Source organism: Colius striatus, chromosome 2, assembly GCF_028858725.1.
Source record: "Colius striatus isolate bColStr4 chromosome 2, bColStr4.1.hap1, whole genome shotgun sequence".
Taxonomy (NCBI): Eukaryota; Metazoa; Chordata; class Aves; order Coliiformes; family Coliidae; genus Colius; species Colius striatus.
The window spans coordinates 27953001-27974678 of record NC_084760.1 but is presented as its reverse complement, the minus strand read 5'-3'; the positions used below and the strand labels follow the sequence as shown (position 1 = coordinate 27974678).

The window sequence follows — 21678 nt, the reverse complement described above, 5'->3', positions numbered from 1 at the left end:
CCTGGAAGTGGCTGTACACATTTTTCCTTTGCCTGTGGGAAACTTATTTGGTTGGCCTGGTAGCTTTGCTGAGAACGTTGTATTCTCTTAGGAGAGAAGTAAATCACTTGAGGTTGAATAATTTGTTCTTTTTGTAATAGAAAAGAGGACCTAAAGAGTTGATCCTCTCATGATGAGCAAGACATTTCAACTCCCTGGACCTTTATTTTCTCATTCGTAAGCAGAAAAAGATTTCAGGCATTTTAAGATGCAAAGACAGAAACATATAGGGAGGATTATTACAAACACTGGGCCCAAAACTCTGTCTCTGATATTTATCTTGTATTCAAACTGTTAAATGACTATTGATGTCAGAAGAAGTCTAACCTGATAATATTTCAGTGCTTTTTGGATCAAAATATTTTTTTGGAACATAGAGCAAAACTAATTTGTTGCTAATGGTAAGACAGTTTTACATTGAGTCAAGTATAATTTTGCTATTTCATAATTTTTAAATTATTTCTACAACATTTCTGTAAAAATATTGATTCTGAGGTTTAAAAAGCTGCGAGTATTTAAGAAATCTGTTTATGAATGTGTATTTTAGTGATAATGCCGTCATGGTTATTAGCCTTATGCTAAACTAGAAAAGCCATGAGCAACACTGTGCGCTGGTTTTAAAGTACTGTGGAGCTGCCTCTATGCTCCTACCAAGTTCTTCTGAGCATAGTACTATATGTGCAGTTGAAAAATGGGCTGTGGACTGGAGCATTCCAAGTCAGGGCTTTGGAGACAGGAGAATTTACTGGTAAATACTGGCAGCTGGATAGACCGGGAACCTCATCTTATTCCTTGCTACAAGTGTCCACACCAACACAAATAACACAGATGACACAGAAAAGGTTTTATCCATAGGTGTCACCCATGCTATCAGAGGATAGCATTGCCCTGCACCTATCCACCTCAGTGAAAATGATCCAGAATTTGCTAGAGTCATCAAAAAAGATAGAGGAAATCATGTAAGTAAAAAATAAGATTATAGTTATCTTTGCCTTTCAAATGTTCATATTTTATGAGATGCTTTTAAGACATGATAAGCATTACCCAAGCTTGCAAAAGAATAGGAAGAAAACAAGAATCCAAATCAGATATGAAGGAACCAGACACCAAGGTCCACATACCTTTTACATGTTTTAAATCACTAGACCATGCTAGCAGAAAAATTCACATAGATGTATACACAGAAACAGGAGAGAAATAGGGCACAGAAAAATAAATAAATGTCCTCAAAGTTTTAGGGAAAAAAAAAAAAGGTTTTTGCCTTTTTTCCCTAAAAATAGACTTTAAAGACTTATATTCAATAAGTTGAGACAGCCCTTTCAAAGACATCACTTCTTATTAGTGGTTGATATGAAGTACTGCTTCTAGTGGTGTCAGCTCAGGACGGGGAAAGAAGAGGTGCTCCCAAACCATCTTTGGTGAAAATAATAAATCTAAATAAGTACATCCACAGTACAGAATCAAATTCCATGGGGATAGGTAGCTCCTGAAGATATCCAGCACTATACAGCCTAGGACACTGTAGACGGTGATGAGATGAGTGGACCTACTACATTAGTTTGCTGACTACTGATCTGATTCACCTTCCCAAGAGAATCTTGAAGCTTACTCAAGGGGTTACAGAACCTAAATGTCCTTCTATGATTTGCAAGAATCAGCAGTGCTACACTGTAGGTACACGTGAGAGAGTGGAGAGGGGTATAGTACTTAAGAGAAAATACTCCAGTGATTTAAGTTAAGCCTCTATTTTAAATCTATGTTTTATGATAAAATTTGTAATACCATAAAGCCAGATGGGACAGGACAGGACAGAATTGACTTTAAATGCCAATACCAGCCATTTAAAACAGCTTTTTTAAGTTTAGTTCCCTGGGGCTGGGACAGATTTCTCTGACATCAATCTTTTTTCTTAAAAGTAATGATTAGGCAACTAAATTGGAAGAGCAAGCAGTGGATGAATGCTTTCTGTCCAACTGATAGCCATGAAAGAAATTCACCAATGATTTGTACCTGGTACTGTTTTTCACCCTCATTATGTCTCCAGGAGAAAATCTTAACTGTACTTTGTGAATGGGGAATGGGTGTTCAGAATAAAGGCTGGAGCCAAAAACTGGCATGCATTCAACTTCTGCTTTAAGTCACCCAGTCCAAAAGGTGGATCCTCATTATCCCTCCCTTATTTTATGTCTAACTTGGAAGTCAAAGTAGAACTGTACTTTTGACATTAAGCTTGTAAAAATTTATAATATTCTGCCAGGACACATTTATTTGGACACTTAGATACTGATGTCATACTCAGTATGTAGCATAGTTAGTACATCTGTAATCTCTTGCTTGCTTGTTTCAGTGTAGCGAGTGTTTTTAGAATCCTCCAATTTGTGATCTATTCAAGCATGGCACTCACTCTTTTATTCTTTGTCAACATGAGGTAGGACACATTTTTCCCATCTTCTGGGAACTTGCATTGGCCATTAAGAAGTTAAGAGGTCAGTATACCTGTATTCTCTTTTCGTGATCAATTCTTATTTTATGGATAATAATGGATCCAAAAGGAAGAGGGAAGGATATAGGAGTTGGGTTTTTTTGTAAGTTTGAGCAGTCACTTGGAAAGAGAAGAACCGTATTTCCAGTTCCAATGTTAGCACTTCATACAGAAAACAGACACTCGTTTTAGAGAGGAATGGAATGAATCCTTCACTGGTAGCGAAGAACATGTAAATATTTCCTTTTGCATGAAGTGTTAGAAAATATTTCAACCCAGACTACAATAAGACCTCATGAGCAAGCAGTCTCCTGAGAGGCTTCAGTTACCCCTGGCAAAAGAGGATATTAAACACAAATTTCTCACATGTTTCTGTATGTTCTAGATTAGAAATAGCTAATACTAATATAGCTAAGTCTGACATCATGATTCCTCCCCTGACCATCTTCTTTCACTGAAAGGGTTATTAAACATTGGAACAGGCTGCCCAGGGAGGTGGTAGAGTCATCATCCTTAGAGATATTCAAAAGACACATAGGTGAAGTACTGAGGGATATCATTTAATGGCGAGCTTGGCAGTGTGGGATTACTGGTTGGACTTGATCTTAAAGGTCTTTTCAAACCATAACGATTCGGTTCTATTCTATTCTATTCTATTCTATTCTATTCTATTCTTACTCAAAAGACTGATTTAATCTGTTTCTGTAAAAAAAAAAAAAAAAAAAAAAAGAATACTTAAGTTGATTAATTCCAGGAGTGGAAATGCCTCACTACAGAAAATACCTTCCTCTGGTCCAGATTACGGTATCTAAATTCTGCTGTGTATTAAGTGCTTGCATGTCCCTAGGTATTAAAAGAGGAGCAGACATAGCTCACTTGGATGTTAGAATTCCACTGTGCAGCTATGCATAGAAACTGAGAGCTGAATGCATTTGCTTCCTTGGTAAACTAGCAGTTCGTGACTCTCTGCTGCCACACAAGGAATTTACGTCACAGACAGAACTTGAGTCATACCTCTGAATTCTGCTCCAATGCCTTTTGCTTTAGACCATCCTTCTCGTATTAGAAGTTCATTTATAGACAATTAGGAATTGATTTCTTATTATTGAATACTTGCAGGAACAATAAGGCTTATGTGCCTGATTTACTGATATACTGTTTAATGTAGATCTTGCTTGGGCAATGTTTTCTTCTAGGATGACCAATTGGTTCCTAAAAACCATAAGGACTGCTTTAGGAGGAGATAAGTGAACAGTCATCTCTAACAAGAGGATATGTCATGACATATACGATGAATATTCTCTGACATCACCAAAAAAAAAAAAAAAGGTTTTGAAACTTATTTGTCAGGGAATTCTCTCAATATCCCATACCTTGTGAAGGGAAGTAGATGTTTTGAAATCCCAGCTAAGTGGATGGCTACACTGCAGCCAATTTACTACTGTGTCTGTGATTTATGCTCATAAAGATTTCTCAACTCGTAATTTTAAAACATTTCACAAATGTGAACACAGTAGACTCAGTGCATTTTATGGCATTAAGTGTGTGATTTCAAATAACTCCAAAGGTAATACTGCTTCTGATATGCACATACATCCATAATAGCCCATGGGCTCATACCACTGGCTGTAGCAACTTTTTCCCAGTGCCTGTTTATAGTGCATAGGAATTAGGGATGGAAAATGAAGAAAGATCAGAAAGATATTTTTTATCTGTCTGAAAATGTAAGAATGATTTCAACAATGTAATTGCATGACTTTATTGTGAGCAGGGCATTAACATTGGAATTAACATTGTTGGTTCCTAAAACACAGGCACTTAGTTATTTTTTAAAAAAATTCCATATGCTTTAAAGACTTCCATCCCTTCCACAATGGTGAATTCGTTTCAGTGCTACTGTCAGGGAAAGTATACAACTTTCTGACTCATAGTACTATCTCTGCAGCACCTAAGTATTCCTTGGAAATACTGACATACTCAGGACTGACGTGGCCTGGCTTTGCTTGTCTTGTGAGACCCAAAGAGATCACAAAGACGGACTCAGAAACTGAGTGAGAGCTATAAAACAAACCTCATTTTAGAAAGAGTGCAAATAAATTCTGACTACCATGTTAACTTCATATCTTAGCAGTCAAGCTTGCTGCTTACAGTTATATTATTAAAAGGATGTAGGAGGAAGGACTGAACAGCTAAAATGGCATTGACTAAAAGTGGAACTACTTATTTATAATGTCAGCATTCAAGCAAAACTATAAAACAGGGAAAACATTTAGCTTTTTCAACCTACTATAATTTTGATTTTCATTGAAAATTATAGCAGTCAGTCAGATTTAGAAACCACGGTCTAGTGGACAGCTTGGGTAGAACCACAACAGAATTATCATTGTTAGCTTACATTTGCTAGTAACAAGTTGTTTTTTTAAAAAAAATATGTATGCAGTGGATTAAACTGATCTCTTTTGTAAGCAAAATCATAATTTCATTCCTCTTACACCAAAGTTTGTAATTATGAAGCTCTAGAATTCTGTAAAAAGAACCCAAAACCTCCCTAGGAAAATGAAAATTTATTGGCTGGTTTGAAAACCAGAGATGATACCAAACTCCCTATTTTTTAAGCCACAAGGAAATCTATAATCAACTGGTGAGAAGTCAGGGAAGATTTAACTACTGTCCACATTACAATATAGCTTTGCAGTGACGTCATACTTACGACATTTATCATCCCTTCCTTCAAAACTTAGATATTTTGGACGCTAACATATCTTCTGATACCTGGTCCACCTTCCATTCAGTGCATTTATCTGGAAATTAAGAGATGAGAGAAAAGTTTTCAGTGGTTAAATTTCTACAGCAGTGATTTTTACAAAAAGAATTTCAAATAAAAATCTGAACATAAGCACAAAGTTCTAGAGCACAACTTAAATAGACCTTAGTATTGAAATTGAAGAGAAAGATCCACAAAAATCCTAACCTAATAGCTGATCAGACTTGTAATAGAAAATCCATTTGTGTATGCCCAGAGGTGCTGCCAGCTTAGCTAAGCCATGCTGCGTAGTGCTTTCTACGTGCCAGAATGTTTGAAAGTTGTAGACTGCAGCTACTGACACCAGTGGACACAGCAGGCATTGTCTACTCACACTAAGATGCAGAGACAGCACTGGTTTCTCTAGACAGCATAGCAGTCACATCCCCTGTCACTGAAAAATAGTGGTGTACCGTGGACTAGCAATGAGAATGTTACCTCAGGAAGCAACATACCACTTCAGGTTCTCCATCAGCCTGAGTAGGACCAGGCATAGTTTTAGTTCCCAAGCCAGAGCCATACCAAAAGGATGACTGGCAAAGACTAAGATGAGTCTGCCTTCTGTCCCAGCTGTTGGAGCTCAGCCTGTGGACAGAGTGTGAGTTTTTTTACAGAGAACAGAGGGAGAAAAAAACTAGTTTGAGGTTTAAAGGATTCCTCTAGAGGAACAAGATTTGGAGCCATAACAGATTGATTGGGGTCAACCTCAGGTTTCAACCTGAGTTGTTTAAGAAAAAAATGCAGAGAGTAAGTACCACACTGCCTGTACCAAAACAGAGGGCAATAAAGTAACCATCCACACAGCAGGCATCATTTTTGTACCTGCATCAGAAAGTATTTTTTTGGATTATGAGTCACATTTTCAACATTATGCCTAAGTCAGATTTGCAAGTAGATGCAGACATCAACAAGAAAGAGAGAAGTGACTTTGGAAATGTTCTTTTCATGATACTTCATATTTCTGAGTGTAGATATACCGCAGTCAGTATACCTATATATTACCATTGGGGAATATATTCACTAGGGAACTTAGTCATCTAAACTTAAGTACTTTAAAGCTGTGTGATGACATTTAATGTTTCCTCAACTATTCCCATTATAGATCTGTGCCCCAAATATATAGGCATTATATTTTAAAGTGACTAACACATTGGTAACCAACTTTCAATGAGGTGCAAGTGTTAAGCATCAAATGCCTCAAACTATTAAAATAATTAAAATAGTCTTTGAAGTTGCGTACACTTTCTAAAAAATTTTCTTTCATCTTTTGAAACTGAAGAACCTTTTAAAACTAAAGAATCTTTCTTTTAACACTAAAGAATGCTTGCCATCTTCCTGTTACAAAATTTTACTTCCAACCATTTCCCAATTTTACTCTCTAATCCTTGGACAATATATCATTCTGGACCTTTCTCTATTCAGTTGCTGACCCTTGCTACCTTTCTTGTCTATGCATCTTTAAAATGGAGCAACTGAAATTCAGAGAGGGATAACTGCCACATTTCCCTCTGAAATCTAGCCATAGGAGGTATATTGGCAGCAGATTTTCAATGGAAACCGCCATTTCCACCCACAACCCAGCTGCCACATTTAAATCATGCTGTGTGGGGCTTCCACTCCCTTGGGAGGCTATTTTCATTTTCCTTCAGAGATTCTTCTACAGTCTAATGGAACTCACTGTCAGCTATAAAAAGTAGCATTATATGCTGTAGTTTTGGGGTTTTTTTTAATCGTGATGTGAGTCAAATTGGAGCCTCACTATTCTGAACTAGAATGTGATAGGATTCAGTTAGATTTTTTTTTTTTTTTGTCCTGAACTGACATCCTTCCTTTCATTAGATATATCAAGAAAAGGCCAGATTAAGGCAAAGCTGTTTTGGCCCATGTCTAGACACTTGGCTTTTGGAGTCACATGATCAAGCCAGTACATAAGAGTGGGGTATTTTTTGGAATGCAGTATTTTCAATTCTTCTAAGCAAGAAAAAAAAAATAAGGTGAAAAAATGAACTGAACATAAAGAGATATTATTTTATCCTTTAAGTCTGCCATCAGCTTGAACCAATTTTTACGACAGATGAGCTTGTATCTTAGTGGAAATACTACATGCAAGAGCCTCTAATATTACAACAAAGCATCTTCTGTGTCCTGCAGAAGAAGACTAGTTTGGTAGATAGTTAGTACAAGCAAATATATGCTTTCCTGGTGCAAGTCATGACAGAGAGCAGAGGTGGTGCAACAGCATTTTCTCAGAGGGGACAAAAATGATGCAAAATATCTACCGTATACTTGCATAAGATGGAAAAATATATGCCATTGTATTGGTGTCTCTTGAAGAATGTGCCCTATCATCATTGTCACATTGAGCTAAAGTTAAGGCGGGAGAATTGTCTGGGTCTAGAGCCCCAGATTGCTCTAATGCATCTCTGATGGCAGCTGATAATAGGAACTGTAATGACTGTTGAAAGTTATATAATAATAAAGTAACTGTGTCCATCTAGAGCAAAGAGTATAGAGTCTTGTTTGTAAATTTCTTTGCAGTAGTAAACTGGCAAGCACAACAGCTAGTAACTAAATTTTGTCCCAGAAATTAATCTCAAGAAGTTATAATGATAAATGTATTTTTGAAAACTTCTTTATGGTTAACAGATCTTTATGGTAACCTATTTGTTGCAGAACCCACTAAGAAAGAAAGCACCCTTAAAAATTAGAATGGAGGATAAGCTTTCAATTCCTTCATAGTAATGTTTTCTAAATGCATGTTAATAATGGTTATCATTTTTACCAAGAGACTAATTCTAGGTGCAACTCCATAATGCAATAGAGAGAATGTCATTTCTATGCTGCTTTAGAATAATCACGATTTATCTGTGTTACACAAAGGCACAATCCTTTTGCTTTTTTTTTTCAAAATAGGAAGATTTAAACATCTCAATCCTCTAACAACAAGAATTTAGAATATTTCACACCTGAATGACTCCTAACCAACCATGCAAGACAAAGAATGGTATCCTGTAGCTTATGCTGGAGGTGAGAATCCAGTACATAAGCACCAAAGTGATTGCAGCTTGTATCACACAGTTTTTGTCTTTTTTTTTTTTCTAATTTCAAATGTTTGCTGATGACAATCATCAGTTAAAAGGCTGCTCCGCAGTATTATTCTTTTCTATTGGTTATTTTCTGTAACCATTATCTTTTTTGAGCAAGTGAGACAGTGCTTTAGTTACAGGAAAAATTGGTATTTTATTTCTTAGTTCTGTGCCATATATCTTTCTTGTTAAAATTAAGTTGGGAACCAATGCCATTGTGTATCTATGTAAAGATGATGGGGAGAGTATTTGTGGCAGGAATTGGTAACTGAGTCTCATTATAGTAGCCCTATGTTAGAGATGCACTAAAATGACAGCATACTCTATTACTCAATGCTTAAGTACATGCTAAAATGATAGTTTGACCTGCTGTGTTGTTGTTAAATGTGATCTATCGAGTCTGTATCTACGGGTATTGATTCTACTAATACGTATCTAGCCATGTTGTTAAATGATTGACAGTGAAACTATATGAATTGCCTTTGATTTCCAGCAGTTTATTTCCCTTGATTTTTGAATGCTTGAACTTATCATGCTGAATTACTTAAAAGCAATTACATTTAAAATATTGAAATAGAAAGGCTTCATGTCCAAGGCTCAGACACTGTGACTATGCAAAGTCCTTTTGTAACTGATAGATACGCTCTTGTAGCATATTCTAACCCTTTCAAATTGGTGAATGATTTATTATGAACTTCTCATATCTTGTGATATCATGTTGTCATGAAAAAGAAATAAATTAGAAACTGTCTTGCCTTCTACCTGTAAACAGAGTTGTGATTACCACTGAGTTTGAAAACACAGGATACACAGAAGTCTGGACATCTTTGGAGCTCTAGATACTGCTTTGATTTAGGTCAATGTGGCCAACCTCAGTTTTGTGTGTATGTAGAAAAATTGAGAGTTTTCTTTACCACTTCTGTTCTTCCAGTTTAGATTTTTGATATAAATGTGGACTACGGGATTTTGAGTTAGTGTAGTGGTCAGTGTCCTTTGAGTTAGTGCAGAAGTGATTGCTGGCTTTGCATGTTCCCCTTTTTATGTGTCTGGGTTACATCTAAATCAACATTGAAGTGTGCAGAATCAATAGCCACTTAACAAAACTTGATTATATGCATATAATCTAATGAATCAATATGAGTCATTAAACCCATGCTTTTTGTACTATCCAAGTTTCTTTGATCAGTGCCTATATTCAAGGGTATGGAAACAAGACCTAATCAGTCATGGCTTCTGAATCTTGAGCGCACAGTTAGGTTGGATATTTGCTATCCTAAGATGCAGCTACAGCATTTGTCTGATATTGGATCATGGAGGTAGTCTTGAAAAAACAGCTAAGCTATAGAGAGGAGAGTCATTCGTGTTGAATGATACAGCAGCCGTGGAAAGGAATGAAGTAGGGTTTTGGTTTTCTCTTTGCGAAGATACTGTGGTGCACGGTTTAAAAATCTGCTAGGTACTATCTTTGTTTGAGATAGACATATGATATGGCTTTGATTTCTCTCACTTTTATCAAAGTCCTAAGTCGTAGAAATGTAAGTTAATCACCATTAACTTATTGTTAATGTCAGCTATTGTCAGTGGACAGGTAAGCATGATGTCTAAGAAAGTTGAGATGGATTGCCTTCCAGGAGGTTCCAGTTTCTCTGCATTGACTTACGAAGAGAGCTTAACATGCCATGTATAGACTTACTTTTTAGAAGCCTTGGGGTAGGTGAGAGATGCACCCCATGCCTGACATCATAAGTCATGGGGAAATCGAATATTATATTGATTGATTTGTATAAATACTTTGGAGTAATCTATAACTGCAGGGCATGTATTTTGCTAACCTGTGCTGCCACTGAAGTTTTTAGTCTTATGATTTGTTATATTTATTTTTTACATCTTTATTTGAAATGAGCTCTCCAGGGCTGATATTTTTCCTGTGTAGAAATACAATACAGTGCCTCCATTTTTCTTCACTGAAACTGGATTCACCCAGTTAAGTAAACTCATTATTTAAAGGGGTTCATTGTTACAAACCCGAAAGTTTCCATTCCGTTGTCTTGTGCCAATAGAAAAGACTTTTGTGATGAGTGAAATGATCTTGCCAAACAGAGGGCAGATTAGGCAAAAAACTTGCCACTGTTCATCACAGAGTTCAATTACACTAATTTAGAGTCTCAGTGAATCAAGGTGGGGATGTATAGAATCCAGTCAGAGGCTAACTTTGGCTTAAGTTTCTGTGACTATATTGTCTACATCAGAGCTAGTCTGCTGTATTTTGTTTAAAAAACACATGTTATAATGTTTAATTTTCAAAAAAGTGCTGAAGTTTTGAGCTCTATTGTTTACTTCTGGCACACAGTTCTATTCTCACATTATTTGTTACTCTTAATTCCTTCAAATCATAGAATCATCAAATGGTTTAGACTGGAGAAGGCCTTTAAGATTCTCAAATCCAACCTTTTTGCAATGTCGTTTTTAAAGACACTCATTTTTCTTTAGGGCTTATTTAATGAAGCCATACCATACACATGAGCAGATGTGTAGTATGTAGCTACTCACGTGTTTAAAACGGCTGTGAAGAGCAAAAGGATTGAGTTTGTATTAAAGCTCTGTGAAGAAAATAGCACATCTACTACCTTCACCATTTGAAATCCAGCATGCTTCTGGGCATTTTTCTTACTCTTTATAATACAATTTACAAATATTTGAAACTTTGGAAGGAAAAACAAGGATAGAATGCTCTAAATTTCATTCATTCTTATCAGTCAAGCTTGTACTTGTCCAGGTAAATTAATAGTTTTCACTGAAACACTACTATATACATAACCTTATGTGAAAAGGCAACAAACTTCTATTCAGTACAAATAAAAGACCTAAAGATGGTGTGTTTGACAATGCACACATAAAAGCACTTCCTGTTTATAATAATCTGATTTATTGAATCATAAGCAGAAGCTTATGGCAAAGTCTGAAATACAGCAGAACTGTAGAGATGGGTTTATTGTATTTTAAAAGATATTTGTTGCTTTTAATCATAGTTTAAATAGATAAGAACATAGTAATTTGTGCCCACTTTTATAAAAATATTTGAGCATGTAAAATATGGATGAGAACACAGATTTTACAAGGCGCTAAGTCTGGGTCAGTGCTTAATTCCAACTGAGAAGGTGGAGATGAGGGCTGATGATCTGTAAATGGCTTTAGAAGCTGTGGTGCTTGTGAGTGCAACAGTTGCAAGAAGCATGCCTAATTCTGCAACAGTATTCAAGGCTCTTGCTCAGTTTGCAGCAGGCTCCTGGAAAGCTGTTTTGGGTAAATTAGTCTTCTAGAATGGGATTCATAGGAGGCTGGATGCTATCACAGAACATTTTAATCCAACTGATTGGAAGCATCAAAGCTAGTGTTTCCTAGTATCTTGTAAATTGCAATTATCCATCTCTGTGAAATGAAAGCTAAAAAAATGTCCACATACTTCTTAAACTTTGAATTGTTGCTCTTCCCATTTTTCTCTCCCATAGCTTAACGTTTAGAATATTCAGCAAAGTTCTTTATCTTTCACAGTCTGGGACGGTTTGACTCCGTACCTCCCATATCCCAGGACAGTATGCAGGTACTATATGGGATTTTTTGTGGGGTAGAAAAGATTTCTGACCAACGTGGCTTTAGAGGGCAAAAATAATTTACCACAAAGAAGTTCAGCTCTACTACTGCACAGTTATCATTGTCCAGTGTATTTCCTGCTCATTCCTGTAGTAATTTGGCACAGTTTAGGCAGTCATTTAAATATTATTGGAAAGTTGCCCTCGGATGAACGATTTTATTGTTGCAATCGAGTAGGCAAATTGGTGAGCTGGAGTCAATCTCTTTTTCTGAATTTACTATTTGTTCCTTTTGTTCCTATCAATTCAGTGATCCAGCTTAAACAAGGGTACTATCGGCTCCTCCTCATAGTAGTGCAGAGTCTGCAACCTGGGAGGCAGAGCATCTTGGGAAGGGCATCCTCCTAGAGTGCAGATAGTTCAAGTTGTAAGGTTTGGTGGAATCCAAATATTTGTATTCTGATCAACTGCTATCAGTTGATAGTATTTGCCCTTTAAAGCTAATAATCACTGCTGTAATTTACGTGTTATACAAATTAATTAGGTTTACACATTCTTTGAAGACTGGATTTGTTAGAGGACTTGTGCAAGATATCTGTTATCTCACTACCCTTAAAGACTTCATCTGGACATATGGACCTACAGGTTATCTAGTCCAAACCAAAAATAATACGATATCCAGTAGCGTGAGTGTAAATGCCTTGGGAACTTTCTGCCTGAAGCTTTAAGCAGAAGTTTGCTTCCAAGCAGACTCTACCTAATTTGCTATCCCCAGCTGTATATGATAAAGTTCCACCTCAGTGCCACTTCAAATACCCAAATGCTTAATTAAATGTTTTTCATAACCTCATTAGATGTCTATATAGTAAAATTTTAGATTCTAATACCTACCAAATGTTTTGGTTTATGTTAAAGTAAATTCTCACATTCAAAAAGAAAGAAAGAGATCACTGTTGCTGGGAGCACTATTTAGATTAAAAAAACATTTTGTAAGATTTTTTAAAGTACTAATAAGAAAAAAAAAGGAGAGGAAAAAAAGATAATAATCTTCCAAGAAAAACAATTATTTGGATTTAGGGCATAATATTTTAGGGCATATTTTTCTTGACTTGAATCTTACAAACATAAGGATTCTGAAATAATAGATTCAATAAAAAAGATATAGGAATGAAAAAGGAAAGCTGGTAAACATGACAGATAGGAATCACTATCTAAATTAGTTATTTAAAGTTGACTGAACGTTATTAGTCACAGAAGCTCACTTTCTGATTCATGTAGAGGAATAAGACACTCTTAAGAGGAAAGTGTCCAGATACAAGTGTCATATCCCATCTTTTATATGTGAATTGACATATCACGAAGGGGAGAATATTAATCAGTAATCAGATTTAGAAAATCCCTTGCATTTCTCCAGTCCTATACTATATCTATTTAAAGAGATAGGTTCGTTGTAGCTTAGAACTTATCACCATACTGATTATACTGAAAGTTGTATTAAATTACTAATAAAATATATTAAAAGTGAAGTTCCAAATATGGGAAAAAAATATGTACTTCCTGAGGAAAGGTCCTACTGAATGTAGCAGTGAGTAGCATCATATGTTTTTGTACTGGAGAAAAATCATGTGAGAGTTAAATCCATAAATCATCTTTTAACTAAGCAGTATAAATTTGTATATTATTTCTTCAATTTCTTCAATTATTAATGTCTGTATGTCCTCTTGGAGATTATGGCTGTGAAATTCAAAAACATTCTTTCCACAAGAATTGTTCGTGACAGGTTCTGAAAACCAGAGATGACTGAGACAAACAGCAAAGCAGTGTGGAATATTCAAAAGTATGGTTCAGGAAGCCCAAATATATATACTGCTGAAAACCAAGAGAGATGAAGCGTGAGGGGAAAATAAGACAAATACAGCTGACCAGGGAAATATAGAGAGTGATAAACGAACAGATAAAGGCACGCAGGACAGATAAATCAATGGGGTCATTGCTCTGAGCAGGGATAAACAAGTCTAAAAAATAAGCAAATAAAGGGATGATCACAAAAGCCAAAATTGGAAATGGAGAGAAAATTACAGAAGCCGTAAGGACAAACAGTAATAGATTTCACAAATATACGAAGAGCAAGAGGTCAGTCGGAGAGAGTGTCATCTCTGTATGTGATTGTGAGAGGAACTTAGTGGCAGAGGCTGCTAGGAGGCCAGTGCTGTCTTTCTCTTGGCGTGCTGACTGGAGAGACCACAGGGAATGTGCTAGAAACAGAGAGAAGTCTCCTGGAGGCAGAATCTGAAAAATTAATGAAACAAAGGATGAAGCCAGAACAGGTAAAGAAAGAAAAAGAGGAAAATAGGGCAACTAAACAGTAGGCTCCAGGTCTGGTGGCTTGTTTCCCAGGTTTCTAAAATGAATGTTTTTTTAAATTATCTTGGACTATGAAGTCTACAGTACATGAGATATATACAAGCTATATGAGACGCATAGTTGAAGAGCAGAAGGAAGCCAATGCAAGACAGTATTCTAAAGTTTTTATAAGAAAAACATTGAAAAACGTAAGAAAAGCGATGGTAGCTTTATAAAGAATAGATCCAGGCACAGGGAAAAACAAATTCAAGGCTGTGAACAAACTGATACAAACTAGTCAGGAAAGAGTTTACAAGAACTGAGTTGAAGTTAACCAACAAAAGTTATTTCCTCAGGAAAATGACAAATTCCCAAGTCTTTATTACTGGGTTTAACCCTTAAAATATACAAATGTGAGTTTCTGCTATTTACTGATATGTCCTTTTAATTCTAAGAGCAATGGCACTGATAATAGATAAATAAACTAAAAAAATAAAATTCAAAAGTAAACTAAAATTCAAAACTTTGCTTGAATAGCTGAGTTGCAAAGAGTTATTTAATGAGATTTATACAAGCATCAAAGCCAGTCAGGCAACTAAATGGCATTGATTTCCATTGCCAGTTATGCACTTTCCAAGGGAGTCTGGATCCCAAGTGATGTCTTAGAGTCTCACAAAATTTATAAAATATTGTGTAGAAAAGCATAAAGTCATGAAAGAAAAGATTAAAAATGACCAAATGGCAATGACTACAATTTCTTTCTACCTTTGACCAATAATCTGTATCTAAATATATCATGCAATTGTATTTAGATGCCAAATAGAAAAGTTCAACAATAGTTCTAGATGTATTTGTTAACCTACTGTCTTCTTCCCTCGTTCCCATGCTATTGTAAATTCCAAACGAGGCTGTTTGGGGGCAGTACCAGATGAAAACTTTTACAAGTGTTTAGTGTTCTTACGTGACTGGGGCAGAGTGGGGTTAACGTACTAGCTTTAACATGACAAAATTCAAGTTTGCATCATCTCCAGAAGCCCAGAATTTTCAGTTATGCATCTGCTGGTACCCTTTAGCCTTGATGATTTTAGCTCAGAGCTTCCTAAAGTGTCATCTTTACCTCCTACAGTGTTCTAAGAAGGTTATAATAAGAGGAAGAAGTGGAATCTTGGGGATTTCTTGGCCTAAGCCCACTCACATATTTGAAAATAAAGATCAAGATTTTGAGAAAATACGATTTAATGATAATGGCATTAAAGAAGCTATAGTGAGGGTAATAATGCATCACAAAGAGAAACAATAGAAAGCAAGACACAACCATTCAATATGTGTTATCCTGTCTGCTTAAATCCCATTGAACTGATGAGCAAATTTCTAAAATCCACCTGAGCTCCAGGCCATGGCACACCCCTTCTTGCCAGGATGCAACCTCTGTTAGCACCTAAATGTAACAGATTCCTCCCTAATTATCAAGTAATTTCTCTGGGTACTACACACACTCTGCAATTCCCTTTTGCCCCAGGATTTAGGCATTGTCCAGACTGATGGAGGTGACACTCTGATGATGTGAGCCGCTGGATCTTGACCAAGAGGACAGTAGGCAGGACAATCATTTGTCAGTGAGCAGTAGCGATGTCTGACGGACAAGCATTTCCACCATATTTATAGGCTTTGTATTCAAACATCTTTGGATAGAAATAAATATAGAAACACCAGAAGCTTAGTCCTCCTCTTTTTGCAGGTTTAAGGCCTTTCAAATTAGTGAAGGTTTGAACTTCTGCTTGCCTGATGTGTGTCAGACTGAGTTTCTTGGCAGACAGCTGCCATGGGGTTTGCTTTCTGGAAGAGAATGCTCTCCCAGGATGTGCCACTTGACATACCGGATGGAGCATGGTCCTGGGATCTGGAGGGTGTGGGTCTGTTCTGCTTCTAGCCTGCACCATTAGGCTTCAATGTTGGTGTTGGTGGATGGAAACTCTGTCCTATTAGGACTGTCACCCTGTACCCACTCCCAAGTAAAGAGAATTGGAATGTGTTTGGATGGAGGTATTTAAAATTTGCTCAGTATTTATTGGTAGTGTTAATGGAGGAAGGTATGCTGAACGAGACTGTAAAGACACTGATGGTCTCTACACAGAGAGATAGTTACCTGTGTTATGCAGAGATCTCCTTTAGCAGGTTTTCCATGATGAATTCCATCTTTTGTGACTGTATCTGTTCCTTAGATATGCGTGTTCCAGGCAGACTAAGTGAACAAGAGTGTTAAAATTTAAGTAAGATAGTGGCTAAATTAAGCACTTAAATAAGATTGTTAGGTTCTTAGATACATTTATTTTTACCTAAGTAGCAGTTTAAGTAATTGGGATGCCTAGCTGCTGGGATGCAATTAAATCAAACCAAGATCAAGACCATGCAGACAACACAAAAAGCACATCTGTAGTAAAACTTGGTGAAACACTATTTTTCAGTGGTCTGTCAATAGAATACGAAGCATTATTACAGTAGAATAAAGTGATAAAGATCCTCAGTGTTTTGTAATTGGGACAAAAGGAACAAAATTATAACATAAAAGAGGAAGCTATGAGTAGATATGCAGAAAGGGCTAGAAAGAAGAGTTTAAATGTTCCAAAACTAGTTGATCACATTGAGAAGAGTAAAAGCCAATTTTACTCTTTACTCTTTTTTTTTTTTTTACTCTTTACAAATCAAGTAGCGTTTATAATCACATACTTAAAAAGTTCGAAGAGGAAGTTCTTTAAACAAAAAGTAATTTGTGTATACAATGTGTATATACGTTGTGTCCTCTGTGTAGGAGGTCATAGAGATTACACAGGGGTGATCATATTCAATAAACACAGATTATGTGGCCTTTGAGAAACAGGTGGCTACTCTGGTAAAAGACTAGAATTCTAGAATACTACTTATGGTACAGTGCATTAAAGTGATTGATAAGTGGTACTCAACTTGGAAAAACCTTACTTCCTTCACTGAAAAAAGGATTTTGTTTATTGTTTTAGGTTTTTCTTTCAGTTGGAGAACACTTCCAACGTAGGCCATGAAAACTATTGGGTTTTCATTGTGCTGGGGATCTTGCTTTCCCATTTATTCAGCCATGTAGCATATAATGGAGCACAGAAGTGTAGAATTTAAGAGAGGGAATTCATTGTTTGTAAGAACAAAGAACAGCATTATATGGTCCTTTTTTATTCATTATTTAAATAGCATTGAGACATATCTTAACTGTACACATTCAAAACCTTACTGAATACTACAAAATTATGAAGCAGTGCTTTATTCTTGATTGTGATACTGATAGCTAACAGGTAGGATAAGATTGCTGTTTCTTAACTATACTAATCTGCCTTAGAAGAGTCTTAACATGCAGAAAATAAATAAAGAATGAGAAGGGAAAAAATATTTGCATCACTGACGTGTATGTGTGACACTTTCAGGCAAATAGTAGTTGTTTGCAGTTTCACTGGGTTTGTATGTGTCTTCCCCTTTGGTCATTGTTGTCTACGCAGCATTTTAGTTTGAAGACATGCATTTTTAAAACAGCAACTAATCAGGGTATAGAATTAGAATATGTGACTAGATGAGCTGAGTTGTACAGTATGACCTATGGAAATCTACAGGATAGCATAATAATGTATGTCTTTTATTTTTGTACAGTGTTTATGGCTGTCCTTTGGCAAAAAAAAGAAAAACACAAGACAAGCAACCCCAAGAACCAGCCCCCAAAAGAAAACCCTTTGTGGTTAAAGCAGACAACTCTTCGGTAGATGAGTGCTATGAAACTGATGGAACAGAGGAGATGGATGAAAAGGAAGAGGAAGAAGAGGAAGAGGATGAAGAAGAGGAGGAATATTCTGATGATAATGAGGAGCAAGGTGATGAGGAGGAGGATGATGAGGAGATAGATCGAGAAGAAGAAGAGGAGATTGAAGAGGAAGAAGAGGAGGATGAAGAGGAAGGTGAAGATGTAGAGGATGAAGAGGAAGAGGAGGAGGAGGAGGAGGAGGAGGAAGAGGAGGAGGAGGAAGAACGTGGTAATAATCAGAGTATTAGTAAAAAGTAAACAATGTGTGTTGTCTGGGTTAATCTTCTAGTGTGGTGTGTGAGGATTTAGCTGTGTGGTTCTCATTAAAGCTAATGGAAGTCATGCAGTTAAATCTCTCAGCTCCACACTGAAAATATACCCCACTGTGTTCTTTTAACATTTATTTTAATAAGTCTGTCTTCCAAATATTTTTTAAAACACCAGCACTCACATTTCAAACAAGGAAGAGTGGAGGTGTATTTGTGCTAAAAATGCTTGCATAAATGTAATCCTAGGAGTGGATTAATGCATGCAGTTACCAGGAGAAAATTCACGAAGGTACAAGCAAAGCATCAGCTACAGCTGGGTGCCTGTACTGATCATTTGCAAGTGTATTTGCTGGATCTGCTTACATAATGTCAGTGGTTGCCCATATAAATGCTGTCTCAAGTTTGCAGATAATTTTTGTGAGCAAAACTGGACTTCTTCCCTTTCAAAATTTTACCCCATATTTCTCCCTACCCCAAGAAACTATTCAGAATGAACTTTTGTAATATTTTGGTTCTTTGAGACTTGGATGCTGTGTACTTTAGTTGATTCTATTAAAAATACAGAGAGTGAGAGGTTTACATAGATAAAGTCCTTCTGAAATTCATATGTATTGATTATCATACCATGGCATAAATGCCATTTAGACATACAGATCACTAGTAGTAACCAAATTAATGTAGTAGCAACATGATTAACCTATTCACCTTTCTCTTTTTTGGGATATTGGACTCTAGATAACCGGTAGTTTCAAAATGTGTAATCAATGTTCATTTACTGAAGAGTCCATATGCTGATGACAGACATCATAATGCACTGGGGTGAAATTAAAGAATCATGCAAAAATTAATGAGCTATCTAAAAAGTATTTTGTTCCCATTTCCAGGGAACACGTTTTTGGTTGGGTAGATTCACCTTTCTAACCAATAAAAATATAAGAAAAGGTTTCAGCACTCCTCAGTTGGATTCCTCTTAGGAACCAGGTATGAAAGTTGTATGACTTTTGTTTCAGCACTCTGTAAGGTCAGATCTTAAATCTTATAGAAAGACTTTGGAAGTATTCTTTCCATTTGGACAAAATGGTGGCCAGCTGGGTAGCTATAAGTATTTTCTCAGATGCTTGAATCTGTCGCATTTCCTCAATTGCTTAAATTTGCCAACAAAACTGGGAGAGCATAAATGGCCAATCTTGAAAGTTACATGAATTTAATGCAACGGGGAAGCCATTTCCTTTTACAGTGAACTTTGCTGTTTCAGAACGTGGAAGAGAAGCTGTGTTAGTTGAGGCTGATGTGCAACTACTATTGGTATCCTGATGGGCAAGCACAGATGTCTAGCAGTTTCTTTAAGAGATAATGGTGACGGAATTTGTTGGTGCTTAGGTTATGGTGCCACTGCTGCTGTGATTTCAGCTGATGTGAAAAACTTTCAATCTACACTATCAAAAATGATAGAAGGAGAAAAAAAAAAGCAAACCAAACCAAAACTCAAGAGCTCAAGAAAATAGCTTCTGGCAAGCCAGCAGGCTTGATATTCAGTTTACTTTTACTGTCATAATGAAACACAGTGGTTTACTTATTCTACCACAGTTACACATGCAGTTAGCAGTCCTGATCAATCTACAAAGGCTGACATTGCTTTTTGACTGCTTTCCTTCTATATATAGTAGGCTGTGGTTAAGAACTGCAGAAATTTTTACAGAAGTATCTGCAGTAGCTGCTCCGCATGTTACATGGAATTAAAACTTACATAGGTCATGTTTTTCCTAGGAACCCATAATATTACAGTAATCATATATATGTGCATTAATATATATGTTCTATGTCAAATATTAGTCATTAATAAAGTAAAATCTCATAAATGAGAAAAGTGATAATAGAATTTTCTAAGAAAAATACTTCATGATCTCTTGAGAATCAACATAGTAATCACTGTGCAGTTAATGAGGAAGATAGCGTGGAGTACCTATGCCAAGGATTGGAGAGTGATAGCAGTTTGTTCTTGGTGAGGTCTAGAAGCTAATCAATAAATCAGAATGTTTTAGATTATTTCCTATCGATTTTCATAGACCTCCTGATGTTTCACTTTCTTTTGTTCATACCACAGGCAGTTCTGGAATGTTGATTTCCCAGAGAAACAAAGCACAATCAGAGTTAGGGTTCTAAAACTATATGGTCTGAATATGGCACTTGCCTTTGTCTGTTGACTGTATTGGAAATTTAGGTCTATCAACTCTGAATTTAGGTGTCTCAATCACTTCTCACTACAATATGGATATAGTGGTAATCCACCATTCCTTCTTTTAGGTGAACTTATCGGGATCTCAATGCATCTTAGCATTCCTTTCCCCAGAAACAAAATACTGAATTATCCACTGGACAACAGGATGCCTGCATAGTTCTCATAAAATTGTCTGTCATTTGTTACATAAATTATAACAGTTCAGAAAATTTCCAGAAGTAACTATAGTCTAGATGGAGAAAATTAAAATTGTAATTATCAGTGATAGAAGAATTCCATCAGCAAATATAGGACTACATAGGCAGCAATTAGTGGTGGAGAAGGGGAGGAAAGAGGAAGGTAAAGTATTTTACTGTATTTACTTAAAGTATTTACTTAAACCAAATTCAACTTTCTATTAGAAAAGGGTAAATAGTGGGAAACTTGAGTATCTCACTGGCATCTCATTGCGCATAGTTCGTGTTAAAAGAACACAAGTTTTGAATGAGTTTCTCATAGAATATAGATCATGTAGAAATAGTACATGGTTCTCACTGAAAATACTTGAACATTCATTGAAAACATCTTGGCCTTTTAAAAAAAAAACAAACAAACATCTTTCTAGCCTTATCATTGATAAACTGAAAGACTTGGAAAATACAGGTGTATCCTAAAGAAACACTCTTATAAATCTCAAAATACCAATTTAAAATAGAAAGAAAACCCCAAACTTTTTTAGATGAGTCTCAAATTCTGTGCTCATACTTCTGTACACAATTGATTGAATCCCCAGTGAATTCTGGCTTGTCCCCTTTACATTTTTATAAAATGTACTGAATCTCTTTAAAAGGCAGATATCTATCAAATCTAACTATGATTAGACTTGAAAAGCCCTTTTGTTCAGCACCACCACAAAAGGCAAGATAAATCTTTCAAATTTCTCTTATATCCCAGAAACAAAGAGCAGATAGATGCCTGTGTTACCTAACCTGTAAATTGCAATACAAATGTGAAGGAGTAAGAGAAAAGGC

At 36.2% G+C, this 21678-nt stretch overlaps 1 protein-coding gene across 2 annotated transcripts in view; it reads left to right on the top strand.

The window, feature by feature from the left end:
* MYT1L (myelin transcription factor 1 like) overlaps positions 1–21678 on the top strand; it is a 129186-nt gene that overhangs the window by 7582 nt on the left and 99926 nt on the right. For both annotated transcript variants that reach the window (XM_061989713.1, XM_061989712.1), the window contains exon 4: positions 18013–18386. In XM_061989713.1, coding sequence (XP_061845697.1) covers positions 18013–18386 — 374 coding nt within the window. The remainder of the gene's footprint in view (positions 1–18012; positions 18387–21678) is intronic.